Below are 14,985 nucleotides of genomic sequence, written 5' to 3' on the forward strand. Positions count from 1 at the left end.
TTACCGTTATAGTGCGGGATCTGTTTAGACATGGTGGAATACTAGTTCACAAGTAGTATGCTAAGAATATACAGGTACAATACAAAGATGGTATATACACTAAGAGAGATAGATGGTATGGTGTGAGGTGAATCCAGTACAATATTTCACAAATCATAAGAACGGTGGCACCAAGTCCGTAAGGCAGTCTTACCGCAACATAGATATTAGAGGGGTGGCCCGTCCCGTCCCTTGTCGTCCTTTGACGGCCTTAGACGGCCCGCCCTTTGCCCGGGCTTCGCAAGCGCGCGGCCCCGCGACGCGGGGAGTGTGTGCTGTTCAAATAGCGCCTCCAGGCGCGAGTCTCCGCCTACCTACTTCCGGGATGGAAGTGAAGGAGTCTGGGGGTTGTGGTCTCACCTCCACACGGCGGCCGCAAAGATGAGGATGGCGGCAGCGGGTGGGAGACCAAAGCAGGAGAGGACACACTCAGAGTCAGGTAGGAAGTGCCCCAAGATTGGTACAAACAAGTGGCCAGTCCAAAACAGGAACGACACGAAGCCCCAGAATGAATGACAAAGTTACACTAACCACCAGGAGCATCCTTGCGTGACCTTCCACTACGCTTTTGGTACACGTTGGTGTACTTTTTAGTGCACACGTTCATTCAAATTTCATGACGTACATCTTTGTCATGCAGCAGAGTTGCTTTGAACATCATTCTCTCTGTATCTTTAAAATTAATTATGTTTATTTCCTTTCAGTGTATGCAATGTCACGTCACTTTTTTTTAGCACATATGTTTACTCATGTTTCATCAAAAATAATTGTCTCATGCAGCTGAGTCACTTTCTATCCATGTTTTTATTTGTTAGTTAAAATCTATAGATTTATGGCCTTGGCGAGCAAAATGTTTTTTTTCTGACTGCTCCCACTGGTGTGCTGGAGCCTAGGAAAGTGATAGCGTCACTGCAAATGTAGGTGATATAATAATAATAACAACAACTACAACAATAGTAATAATAATAATAATAATAATACAGAGTTAAACAGATTACACATCTTGGAAGAGCAACATGCGCAAGTGGTCATTCATATGCACTTGATTTACAGACAACTGATTGCATTCAGGTATAAAATGGGTAAGCATGCATACTTAGTCAGCTGTGGACAGGACCTTGGGTAAGGGGAGGGAATCAGGCAGCTTCGGTCTTATAAAATTAAAGAAAAACTAAATGCTGCAATAGAGATGATTTATGACCTGGTTTTCAAGACCCTCTGGCTATTTTCAATGAATTAAATGTATACCAAAGATATCTGCTTGTACGCTACGGCCACTTCTATGTAAGTAAATATAGCCGAATTATCACGATTAGAGTTCAATGATTTTCAGAAATTAAAGACTACAATTACTTTACAAGAGCTCATTGAAGTCCTACAGGCTTTGCCTTTGGGTACAGCTGCAGGCTTCAACTCGATCCCTATAGATTTTATTATCTTTTTTCCACCCTCCTTGGCTCCAATTAAGCTAGGAGTGGTTGGGGAAATTGATGGTAGACAAGAAGTGCCAGACTCATGGAATGAGGAATTTATAAGATATTGGAGTTCTTGTTAATTGACTTGCCCCAATTACTAGGCAACTGGTCAGTGACAACAGCATTGTGTTTCCTAGGGTGGCATCAACTACATATATGAATAATCCGATTGTCATGTTCCAGGCGGCCCAAAATGTGAATAAACAAGCTAGCATGATTATGATAGATGCAGAGAAAGAAGCTGGGAGTTTCTCTAGTTAGCGATAGAGGGGATGGGGCTTGGTAAAATATATATATATAGGTAAAGTGGAGGCACAGGAAAATATGTAACGTATTTCCTATACGCTTAAAAAATGTTTTATCACTTCACATCTAAAAAGAACAGATGATGGACGGAATGCTGAATTAATCAAACATTCACCCCAGTCACAGATCTGGGTTAAATCTATTGTTTTTTGCACGCCAAGCCATTCCAGTTTAGACCCAGCCATATGCAAATCAGTCTTGACCCTGTGCCTCATGGAACAGTCCAGGCCGAACTGCCAGGCCACGTCTTCCCTGGACCAGAAAAAAGCATCATGGGACCGGTTTTGGGGTAACACCCCTCATCAGCCAGGCTAGCTTGAATCTGGTGGTGTTGCGAGTTTGGGACTCACGTCAGGGCATACCCTACCCACTTAGCGCGACAAATGCAAAAAGAACATCACAATGAATATATATTGCCAAAATGTATGTATTTGTACACCTCTATTCCCGTATTTGTTCTTAATACATTTCTCAAATGCCTTGACTCTGGTATTAGCAGTTTCCTAGGGGGGGGTATTGTACTGCCAGCAGAGCATTCTGATTTTTAGGTTTCCTTGGTCACTTGGGGGAATTTTACTGCAAGATTAAAATATTTACAATACCGCCTCAATAGCGCAAAGAGGTACTTGAATTAATAGACAAGACAAGTAATGATTTTAAAAAACTTCTTGCAGCTATTTGCTAAAACAATCCGACCCCAACTATTATAAAAGAGTCTGGATTAAGGCTGTATATGGGATTAAAAATGTTTGGTCTAAGTGGGATAATCTTTGCAGGATTCCAAAAATTCACTACTATACCCCACTAAAGGCTGATCCAGTGCTGCCACACATATTACATGATGCCATTAGGGCTAAATGTGCACAGCATGGATGTGTTTTTGTGGGTCAACTTTATGAGGATGGACAATTAAGATCTTTACCTGTTAAATTATCAGACAAACTGAGTTGTTGATTCAACAAAAAGGGCATTTTGAAGACAATCTTTTTGGGACATAGTATGCTGTTAGCTGCTAATCTGCGGCTTCAGCAGTTTAGGATTACAAATATGTTGTATTACACCCCTTGTAAATGCCCGATTTGTGGTTTTGATGATGCTGATGGCCTTCATAAATTTGTCATTCAGATCTATTTGCCTGAAAGAATACTGGCTTCGAGTAACTGCTGCAATGTCACAGCTGCTACAATATTATATAGTAGTAACTACCAAAAGTAATATGCTTGGCCATGACCTAGATATTTTTGGGGGTTTAATGCTATAGTAATTGCTAGACTATTTATTGCTATAGACTGGATGCGTCCTTTGTCCCTGTGTACTGAGAAGTGGTGGCATATTCACTGAAAAAACCATAGGTTTCAGGTATGTTATAGTTAGGAATTAGCATTTAAAAAACCTTAGAAATTCACTGAAAAAAACATTGGGTTTAGAGGTGTTATATTTAGCTGGACATTTCACTCGTACAAAACCATTGAAATTCCTCTGTTATAGTTAGTTCTGCTAACTATAACTCGCGCGCCCGCAATCCACTGCTGATGATGTCACATATTACATCATTCATGACATGGTCAGTGACATCACTGATGACATCACTGATGACATCTCAAATGACATCACTGATGACATCATCCAGTGAATGTGGTTTGGTTCGTTATTTGAATATGTATTATATATATAGCAATCTGCATTGAAGAATGAGTGGATATATAAATATCTGGATGGAGGATTTAGTAGCAGTGTGATTGACTGTTTACTTGACTAATTTATAGTGTCTCACTAAATATATTGGATAGTGACTAAACTGTGTGAATAACTGTATCACTTTGTCAGTTGTTGTGTAAACTGCTGCACCAGTTGGTTACTAGCTACGTGAAAGTCTATATTAGTTATTGATTAGTGAACTGAGTATTTGTATGGGAGAGTGAATGTGTGTGTGGTTCGGTGGGGGTGTGTGACTGCCCAAAGATGTGTAAATAGTTGATTCAGTAGGTATATGAGGTTAAGACTACATATTATAACAGTTGTTTGGGTGAGAGAATATCTTTATGGGTGTGGTGATGAGCAAATATATCTCTCAATGGTACATGTCCAACAAACTAGAACAATAAAAGGCAATGTATGTGACAGTGGTTGTATGTAAATAAGTATACATAAGACTCAGTGATTGTATGAGTGACTGTATGGATATCTGTATACTTGTAATAGTGATTTTATAACACACTAAGTATGAGTTACTATCTATATGAATAAATGAAGTGGTGTTTGTATAAGTGTGTAGCTGAGTAAATGTAAGTATGATCCATTATTTGCATAAGTGAGTAGGATGACTGCATAAGTGAATAGGATGTGTGCTGGTGTGTAATGTCGATATAGGTGTATAAGTATATTTGATAGTGTTCCATTGATCATTGACAGCATGTATGAGTGAATCTATAGGTAAGTGATTAGATGTGTGTGTAGATCTACGAATCACTGAATGGGTTTTTAGAAATTTGTATTGGTGTGTCAATGGATTCAAATATGGTACTCTGTATTTTACAGTGAGTGATGAAAGGTTATACTAGTGTATGATGAGGTGTATCTGATTGTCACGTGGATGATGTCATCAGTGATGTCATTAGTGATGTCATCAGTGATGTCACTGACCATGTCATGAATGATGTAATATGTGACATCATCAGCAGTGTATTGCGGGCGCGCGAGTTATAGTTAGCAGAACTAACTATAACGGAGGAATTTCAATGGTTTTGTACGAGTGAAATGTCCAGCTAACTATAACACCCCTAAAACCTATGGTGTTTTCAGTGAATTTCTAAGGTTTTTTAAATGCTAATTCCTAACTATAACATACCTGAAACCTATGGTTTTTTCAGTGAATTTCAAAGGTTTTTTAATGCTAATTCCTAACTATAACGCCCCTGAAACCTATGGTTTTTTCAGTGAATTTCAAAGGTTTTTTAAAAGCTAATTCCTATCTATAACATATCTGTAACCTATGGTTTTTTTCACTGAATTTCAAAGGTTTTTTAAATCATAATGTTTAAATATATTGATATAATTAGTTTTTTTATACTGTTTTTCTACATTTCTTAAACTTCTTATTTTTACATATCTTAATTTTTTAATTACATTACATATTTTTAATGTAAAATAAATAAAGAATGTTTTTAAAAATATTGAAACTAATATTTTTATTTTATTTTATATATTTTTTAATATATTTATAATATTTTTGTATTGTTTTTTTCCCCCAAGTTTTTTAGGAAGTCGCGCACCCAATGCGTACCGTTCTAGATAACTGTACGGAACCTAGCCGCCACTTTACGATTGTTGTGAAGGATCCACGTAGGGTATGCGATGGGTGAGTATTTTCCTGCGCGATTGCTATGCGACCCGTACGCGACTTCAGGCGCATTCGCGACGCATACGTTTTACGTTACGCGACGCTCGTGCGCTTCCGCGTGACATCATATATGTATTTGACGCGGTGGGTGCGCGAGTCCCGCGAAATTTTTTAATGTCAAAAAAGATATATATATGAATTTAATAAAAATATTAAGGCAAGACATAATCTGAGCTAATCATAAAAATAATATATTTTTACTTTTAATAAACCTATATTACTTTTTATTGCGATTTCGCGAAGTCGCGCTGGGTGTGTGCTGCCTATGCGCAGGGTACGCGGACACCGTGTGACCTGAAAAAAATAGATTTGATTGGTTCATTAGACTTTCTATTCTAACTGTTGAAGGACCCCACCCATTTATTTTGTAGCCCCGTGGGGCGGTGGTCCCGGGGGCTGGGGGGCCCCTCTTGGCCCCCCATCAAATTTAATATTTTTGCCCCCAGGATTTGGCCCCTCCGGGGGCTAATTATTAAAGAAGCGTGGAAGCCCTCACTTCGTTTTTTTGGTTTTTTTTAGGGCAGGATCCGCGCACCCAGCGCGCATTTTGCCGTTAAAAAAAAATAATAATACTTTTTTGGGCCCTGGGGTCCTTGTGGGACCCCCTAAGCAGGTCTAGAGGGTCACAGTATTTCTACCCTGCCCCCTTTATACGTTTTGCACACTTGATTCACTGATTTCTTGAGCCTAGCTTCTACCGAGGCACAAAATGGCGGCCAACACTTCCTGGTTTGGAGTGTTTACAGCCAGTTGACAGCCAATTAGCATGCAGCTCGTGATCGGGAGGGTGTGCTCTGGGTGCGCATAGGGTGCGCGGATCTTCCGAGGCCATAGATATTATCTATGATTTTACTTTAGATTTTCTCAGTAACTACTGAACGGATTTACACCATTTAACCGAAAGGCACGAGTGTGAACCAAGGGCTACCTCTTTGCCAAATTTGGTGTAATTCCGTTCAGCAGTTCGGGCTGCAGCTGCGATTAAAGGTTCCTATGGAAAATTGCATGGGGAAAACACGTTTTGGGACCCCCCTTTTTTCTCAGCCCCCGCTTGACGAATCAGCCCGAGTTTTTTAGGATAGGAGCGGATCGGAGCGCCCCACCAGTTTTGAAAATTTCACGAAGATTCGTCAACCGGCGCCAAAGTTATTCCAAATAGAATGTTGCGGATTTCCTATAGATAATAGGTCCTAACTATAAATACCTACTGGCGACCGCCAGTAGGTAATATAATATATATATATATACACACCACATATACATACACGCACATATAAAAACACACACATACACACACATGTGCGCGCGCTAGATATTCAAATGGCTAAAGGCTGAGGAGGCACAAACAGTTTGTTAAGAACTTTGGTCATTTTATGAAACTTTAAAAAGTCGTGACATTTGAAAAAGTGTATGATATATCTGCATCCTCAATGTGATCATTTTATAGTTGAGCTTGCCACAATCTTTGACATCAACTTAATACTTATGTTAAAACATTGGAGGTCAAAAATGAGCTCATTTATTTTCTCCAAATAAAAAGAAACAATAAAATATAATGCCAATACCAGAGCAAGTATTATCCAAATGAGTATGCGGTATAAAATTCATGTTACATTACTTAATATATACTACAATATTTTGTCACAATAGTGTGGCAGCTGTGAGCTATCCTTGGGGTGGTTTCTGCTTCCTAGCGACCACAAGTAAAAAACATGTTCTCTTTATTTTCTGACAAGTCCTCCAGCCTGACTTACATTCTTTACAGTCCACAATAATCATAAACACCAAACAAAAAATCTGGCATTTATTAGAGTATTCTGCTTTAGGATTATACATAGGTATGCTAAAGAACATCTAAACACCCACAATGAATTGGTCTCTACATTTTTCCATGTCTAGAACCGTCAACCCAGTAAGCAGTAAAATCCAACCAGGTTTTGAAGACATACAAAATAATTATGAATTCAAATAATTGAATTTCAGACATGAGTATTTGCCCATTTATTCGTCATTCTGAAAACCATATTGGATTATGGTGTCTGGGATCGCAATGATAACAGCAATAACTTCCTTCCCTGTAGCAAATGAATGACCAGGCCTCTATAGTATCAGCCAGCGGTAACTGGAGCTCCTACAATAGTGTAATATTAGACAGAGAGGAAAATCTCATGAAACATAGATATTTGTTGGTACAGAAAAGTGCTCCAACTGTAATGATGTCTGGATCCCTCATGCTGATTTTTGTTGTCATGGGTGAACACGGATCAGGGGCATACGCTATGACATAACATAACATAATGTGTATTTGTAAAGTGCAAGTTCCCCCAGAATGGTATCATGGCGCTGAATAAGGCGTTTATTGTTACCCAACTTAATGGTACTCATTTTATCGACCTCAGAAGCATGAAAGGCTGAGTGGACCCCCCCCTGGGATTTGACTCTATGACCATGAGGTCAAACACAGGCCGCTACAGTGTACACATAGGTCCACTAAGCCACTAGACCCGGCAACATAGGCCTGTCACAGATTGTGGTCTTTTTGGACTGGGAAGGATGCCCAAAGCACCACTCTCATGGTAGATAAAGGCTACTGCTTTTGCAAGGAGTCAAGCAGCACGAGTGCAGTGATGGCAGCATACCATGTAGAGAACAGTAGGAGTGAACAGGATTTCTTACCTGGGTCACTGGAGTGAGGCCTGAAATGCTCATTTATTTTTAGTTACGTTGCTGTGTGCTTAACTCACCCTTTGCCTATATCGGTTTGGGGCATTGTGTTGTACTGTGCATGTGTCTAATACATGTGCTGGGGATATGTGTGCCTGTGAGTGGTACAGCACAGGGCTAACAGAAGGAACATGATGAGGTAGAGGAATCTCCTCAGCCATATTTGTGGAATGCTGCATTCCTGTGAGCTGGGTGGGACACACTGGAGGAAGGGAGAGCCAGGCTTTTCAGTATGCTACAAAGAGTGCTCTTTGATTTAGAGAGAGGTCACTAGGAAGGGGCCTGGGCACATCTCAGGAAGGATATGGGGCTGATAAGAGAATCATAAAGAGTAGGGCTGAGGGCTGGGGTAACCTTTGATACACACATCACTGTGACATCCAGGTCTGAACTTATAGTCATTTCCATGGCCTGTATTGTTTTGATTTGGAGTCACTCTTGCTGTAACAGGCTGCTTCCTGAAGGAAAGGCAGATCAGAGGAGAAGGCACATCTAAAGGAAGCTGATCCCCAACATAAACTTCAAAGATTCATACTCTAAATCACTTTTGGAGTCTGGAAATGGACTGTAAGAAGGGGAGCTCGAGTCCCCCAAAATTGTCAGCTGTCAAGCAGCCAGTCGGGCTGTGTGAGGAAGAGAAGCTCTGCAGGACTTCTGCCTGTGACCAGGACTGGGTGCCAGGGCCTGACAGTCTCCCCGTTGGGTGAGGGAACATCACCCAGGGTATCCAAGATCGCCTGCCCTTGGAGCACTAGTGCCGGCCTGCTAGCCAAGACTGTGTCCCCTGTAAGTAACGGGAGAGTTGGAGGGAGCGACGTCCAGTGGAGTATGCTGGCGATAAGTTCCTAGTAGTGAGGTGCAAAGAGAAGGCTACTGTACCGATTTGGTTGTTTTACTTTGACTGACACGTTAACGTTGCCACCCCCGTATGACAGAGAAAGGTTGCCTTGAACATTGCTGCACTGATCGGGTCATTGCCCATGTGCAGGTTTGAAGTCAGCGAACCTGTGAACCAGGTGGAGCCACCGTAAAGATTACTGCTGTTACAATCAGGCTGTAGCCCTGTGTGGAGTGAAGTCAGAGACCCCGTATGTCAGGTGTGGCTGCCGAGAAGATGCTGCTGTGCAAATCGGGGCATAGCCCATGTACAGAGTGAGGACGGTGACTGTATGCCAAGGGGGCCTCCAGAAAAAGGTTAGGAGCGTGGTCTGGTCGAGACTGTTGTCAAGAGGAGTAGGCTGCCGTGATGACCGGTGTGGGTCTAAGCCCTGACTGAGGACCAGAACTAGGAGCGTCAAATCCCCACTTCTTCACTTCTCGGGAGGAAGCTTATCAGCGTCGGAGGAGCATCGAGGACCTCACCCTGCTGCTGCCTCTGCAAGACAACATGTGAAGAACTTAAAGGCACCTGACGGCTGCCCCTCCAGGGCCGCATATGAGGAACTCATTGGAGACAGCAGCTGCAGCATTAGCCCCTGCAAGAGGGGCACACTAGGGTCCTGCTGGTGCATGTAAGACTGAGTTACAGTCCAAACGGAACCAGGGGAACTTGCCTGTCATACAGCACTTGGGCGCTGGAACACTAGGGTCGGAGTGGGACTTCTGAGACTCAGATTACTAGTGGGGCTTAACCTGAACATCGCCTATAGTGAATGGGGAAAAACCAATTTCGCAAGCAGGAGGGAAGTGAGACTTGGGAACCTGTCTGTTAAAACACTAGAGCCCTGACCTCAGGGGACTGTGAGTATTGTTTGTGGATGTAGTATTTTACTTTGTGTTGTTATACAAATACTTCTTTTTTCATAAAAACAAGTATTTGACTGAACAATCATGTACTGCTGAACATATATTTAGTTGTGATTCTTTGTTCATCCCCATGTGTCTACCTACCCACCCAAGAAGTCTTGCACTGCTCGATCCCCACTACCATCAAGAATCAAGTGCTGAAGGGGTTCTTGGTCCAGTTGATCAGGACCCATAGTATGTTAAGTCCCAGGAGATCAGGAGTAAAAGGCCTCAACTCACACTGTTGGGGTCAGTAGCTCCTGCTTGCTCCATGGCCCTCTGAAAGGACTCCCCACAATATTGATTTACAATTTATCTGTGAAATAAAATTATTTATCTATGTGTATTTTTTTATAACATTATATAATGAATAATATAACAAAACCAATCAGTGGCCCTTAAAGGCAGCGTGAGTTTCAGTGGAAGGCGTTTTGGTTGTTTCTTAACGAAAAAAAACACTTTCAATGAGGCCAAGAATTAGGATGAATCTTAACTATCACAAATTCCGTGGGGAAGTCCAGAACCTATTCTTCAACTGTCACCACCAAATATATAATTAGCCCCATATCAGGCCGTGATGAGTAGGAAGACAAATTAGGTCAATTCTGTGGACATACCCAACACTTCTCCTTATATTTCATTATTCAGTATATTGCTACAATCGATTCTCAGAATCTGCCCGTTTGCGAATGGGAAAAAGACTTTTGGGATGTATCATCCCAAAAGGCCATCGCAAAATAGAGCTTGCGATTCTCTTTTTTGCTAATGCAATTAAGGAATTGCAAATTGCTATTCCTTAAATGCAATTCTGGAAGGACCAGAAATTTGCTATTTGGCCTTAAGGAATTGCAAATTACCACCAACTTCAAGTTGGTGGTAATCTGCGATTTTCTTTAAAAAAGCACTTTTTTGATTTTTTAAAAGTGCCATATGTCGCACATACATGCCCTTACGGCATGTATGTGTGCAAAATGTGCACACATGCATATTTCAGGGGTGCAACAGGGTGTCCTTTTGGCAACCTTGAAATTGCATTCTCAATTTGCGATTCTCTAATTGGTAATCGCAAATTGAGAATGTCTTCCCATTCATTCCTATGGGCCTCCTAGCCCATAGGAATGAATGGGAAGGTATTCCTTATTTGCAAATCTCAATTTGCGATTCGCAAATAATGAATACGAAGGATTCACAAATTTTTAGGCAAATCCTACATACATTGCATTTTGCGATTCTCTAATTGCGATTCGCTAAAAATCGCAATTTGAGAATCGCAAAACTCTTTTTTGATACAAATGGCCCTCCATCACCAGTGCACTCACTCTACCTATACGTCTCCCCCCTTATTTGTCCACTCACATAGCTGGTTCTACAATTGTACTGCCTCATTTCTTTTTGTTGCATTCCTGCATACTCCTATGTAAAGCCTCTGTTATCCCAGGTCTGGTTCGCACTATAGAAAATCACAATTAAACAAATATGAGACAGTCCAATCTTGTCTTTGATTCAGGCTCAGTTGGATGTTTGTTATGGTGTGGGCAAAACTATTTTCTCAAACATACGGTACAGGAATAGGAAACTACTATTATTGAGCCAAAAACAAAACAATAATATTTTCAATGTAAAACTGAGAAGTTGTAATTATGGATTGAGGTGATAATGGAGCCAAGAATACTGGCCATTTCCTCCAAACTCAGACTTTTCCAATTTAAATATCTTCCATGATATCATTACAAACCAACATGACCTCAGGAAGACGGGGAGAGTAACAGACCGGTATCGTAGCAGATGTAACTCCGCTCTTGGTACGATCTTGCATATGAGTTTAGATTGCCCACTGGTAGCCAAAAATTGGTGCAGAGTAAGTAACAAATTAGGAGAGATGTTGGGTAGAACTGTAGATGTAGACCACAGAATGATACTGCATGGTATTATGGAAGGTCTGGGAGGCCCGGATCTTACCCGTAACCCTCATTGGCTTGTTGATAGCCATGAACAACCTGGCGCGTCATTGGCTGGTGTAAACACATTCACACTAGATTAATGGACATTTTATGCCAGAATGGAAGAACTGGTCTATATAATGCGAGGGGTGCCCCCCAAAAATACACTAAACATGGAGTCTATGGTGGGAATACACTGAAAAAGAGAACAGTTAAACTAAATCGCTCTGATCGCTATTAGGCGAAGGATAAAAAAAGACACTGTGCGAAATGTCATTTAATTATGATGAGCCCCCCTTTTTAATGTCATTTAATTATAATGAGACCCCCTTTTTCTTTTCTTCATTACACGGTTTCTGTTTTTCACAAAAACCAATAAAAAGAATTACACAAGAAAAGTTGTATTTAGAACAAAATGGCCATACTGTGCAAACACTTACTTGTAGGGTGTGAACAAGAAAGGTAAAGTAGTTTCCTTTTTCTGAGTCATTTTAACCTGAAACACACAATAATTATATAGATTGTAAATGAAAGGAACCTGAAATTCTTCGTATTTTCCAAGACTGAATAATTATGCTCCCTTTTTTTTTTTTTTTTTAATTTTTTTTTTCATTTTTACAGTGGTGGAAAAAAAAGGGATTGGCGATTTATACTTCATAGAAACAAATGCAAAAAAATATATACAATAAATTAAGATAAACAACAGCAACAGAAAAGGAAATACATGACAGTTGATAATAGAAAACAGCTTATTAATTTGCTAACCAATCCTGAAATGGGGCCCAGTTTTTAGCAGCAATTGAACGTCTTCTACTTCCCTGAAACTTACGTACTGCGGTTTCTAGTTTAAACCAAGCCAACATCCTGGCCTGCCAATGAAAGAAAGTAGGAGGTTGAGGGTTTATCCAAATGGAAGTAATACAGAGTCTAAACATTGCCATTGCAATGAACAAAAAGGAATGAAGATATCTTGATCTGGTAGTATCCATTGCATATTGATAGCCTGTAATCACCATTTCAGCAGAGATTTTAATTGGAGATTGAGTTACCTGTGTGAGAAAGATTTCAATTTGATTAATGAAGAGTGATAATTCAGGGCAGTCAAAAAACATGTGAAGAGAATCCGCAGATGGAAATTTACATCTTGCACACGACAAACTTATGGCTCCGGGGGTATTCCCCCATCTGGCTAATTTGGCTGGGGTATAATAAAGATTAAACATAGCCATATAGCTTTGGGTACGAAGAGTACCAGAGACAAAAACCGTCTTGGCTAGCATAAGTGGTACCTTTAAATCTATAGTGGGTACCCCAAATTTAACCGCCCATTTATTATTAAAATCCGAAAGATCATCTGGTAATCGAGACAACAGAGTTTGATACAGTATACCAATTTTAGCTTTTTTTTTAACCGATTCAAATATCAAAATCTTTTCAAACAATGCTGGATTTTCTAAGAGTTTTTTTTCAAGAAAACTTCTGATTTGAAGATATTTAAAAAAGTGGTTAGATTGCAAATTAAATTTGTGTTGTAAAGAAGAGAAAGATGCTAACATGCCAGAGTCAGCCAAGTCACCTATATGAGTAAGGCCTTGCAAGGCCCAAATAACAGTTATTGGATCTTGAAATATCACTGGAGGAAGCCCAGACGCGTTCAATGGAGTATAAAAATTAATTTTAAACTTAGAGAATAGACGACGAATTTTTTGCCAGATCATAAACAAGGCCCATGCTACCTTAAACCTCGTTTTTTTAAAGTAACTTGGTTCTAAGATACGAGTTAATATCCCTTGTGTAGCATTGCCTAATGAAATTGAATAAATTGAAGGAGCCAGAAATGGCGGTAGTACCACCTTCTTACCAAATAATGGAAAAGCAAAATGTTGAATCATTGCAGCCCAATAATAGTAAGTAAGATTTGGAACCGACCAGCCCCCACGTTCTTGCGAAAGATAAGTCCATTTAGCAGCTCGTCGTGGCTTACGGTATGACCATAAAAACCTCAGGCAAATTCTTTGTGCTTTTGTTAGAGTAAGATTAGGAACTAATAGCGGGATAGACCTAAATAGATATAAAAATTTTGGAAGTACCAACATTTTAAGAACATTGCAGCGTCCGAATAAGGAAAGATGGAGATGGTTCAGCCGTTCTAGTTTATTATGAAGCTGATCGATAATAGGAAGATAGTTTAAATCTGAGATTTGGTCAACATCCGCCGAAATCTGAATACCTAAATATATCGCTTGTGAAGAAATGGGAGCGGTTGTTATTGGCATAGCCGACGATTGCAAAATTTGAGTTTTTGTAATATTTAATTTATAGCCAGAGATTGAGCCAAATTGAACTGCCAAGATCTCCAATGCAGGGAAAGAAACAGTAATATTATTTGTTAACACTACTATATCGTCCGCATATGCCAATGTTTTATACTCAATTCCATGAACAATAATTGGAGAGATGTTTTGTGCTCGTTCTATCAGGGATAAAAAAGGATCTATATACAAAGCGAAGAGGAGAGGAGAACAAGGGCACCCTTGTCTAGTGCCACGAGTGATAGGAAAATAGCTTGATTCCTCTCCTGAAATACGGATTTTAGCGATTGGGGAAATATAGAATAATTATGTTCCCAACACAAAAAAAATAATAATGATGAAATTAAATAATTGTGAGTAATGCATTAGGACAGATGGTCATCTTGATGCTCAACTGCTACATTGTGCAATTACAATTTCGTGTATGACTGACACGCCTATTTTTCACGGTGGTGGTTAGTCCTCGATTACACAAGGGCAGTCTTGGATAACCAGTCTTTTTTTCAACAGCCATCTTTTTTAAGGACTTTGAAAAACAATACTTAACAAACATGCAAGGTATACGGCGTTATCAGGAAACATTGGTGAGCAGAATGGCATAAAAAGACCTCAAGGAGGCATACAATAAACAGAGACCAACCATGAAATAAGGAAACCAAGAACTCATCAATTGTGGACCAAACGGGGGGAAAGAAACAGTTGAAGGAGCAACTGGGAAAGGCTCAGAGATACATCCATATTTCAGACACTAATGGGTCGTTTATACCCTATGCTTCTGGCCATCCCTAAATCAGATTGACATCGACAGCGCCCTGTGTGGAAAGAAAATTTGGTGGTTGTTGAAGGTTGGGGGGTGGGGAGAGCGGTTGGAGGTCGTTGCTGTGTGACGGCAGGTTGGGTGCTAACAATAACACTGAAGTAAATAAAGGGACGATTACAAAGTCTTTAACGGGACCCAACCTGAGACCAAGTGGGATGGACGAGCTGCAACCCTCGGAATATCC

At 40.3% G+C, this 14,985-nt stretch overlaps 1 protein-coding gene across 3 annotated transcripts in view; it reads right to left on the bottom strand.

Moving 5' to 3' along the window:
* PIGN (phosphatidylinositol glycan anchor biosynthesis class N) overlaps positions 1–14,985 on the bottom strand; it is an 862,819-nt gene that overhangs the window by 556,480 nt on the left and 291,354 nt on the right. For all 3 annotated transcript variants that reach the window (XM_085606885.1, XM_085606886.1, XM_085606884.1), the window contains one exon: positions 12,110–12,165. In XM_085606885.1, the coding sequence (XP_085463011.1) occupies positions 12,110–12,165 (56 nt within the window). The remainder of the gene's footprint in view (positions 1–12,109; positions 12,166–14,985) is intronic.

The sequence above is a fragment of the Triturus cristatus genome, chromosome 5_2 (assembly GCF_964204655.1).
Source record: "Triturus cristatus chromosome 5_2, aTriCri1.1, whole genome shotgun sequence".
Taxonomy (NCBI): Eukaryota; Metazoa; Chordata; class Amphibia; order Caudata; family Salamandridae; genus Triturus; species Triturus cristatus.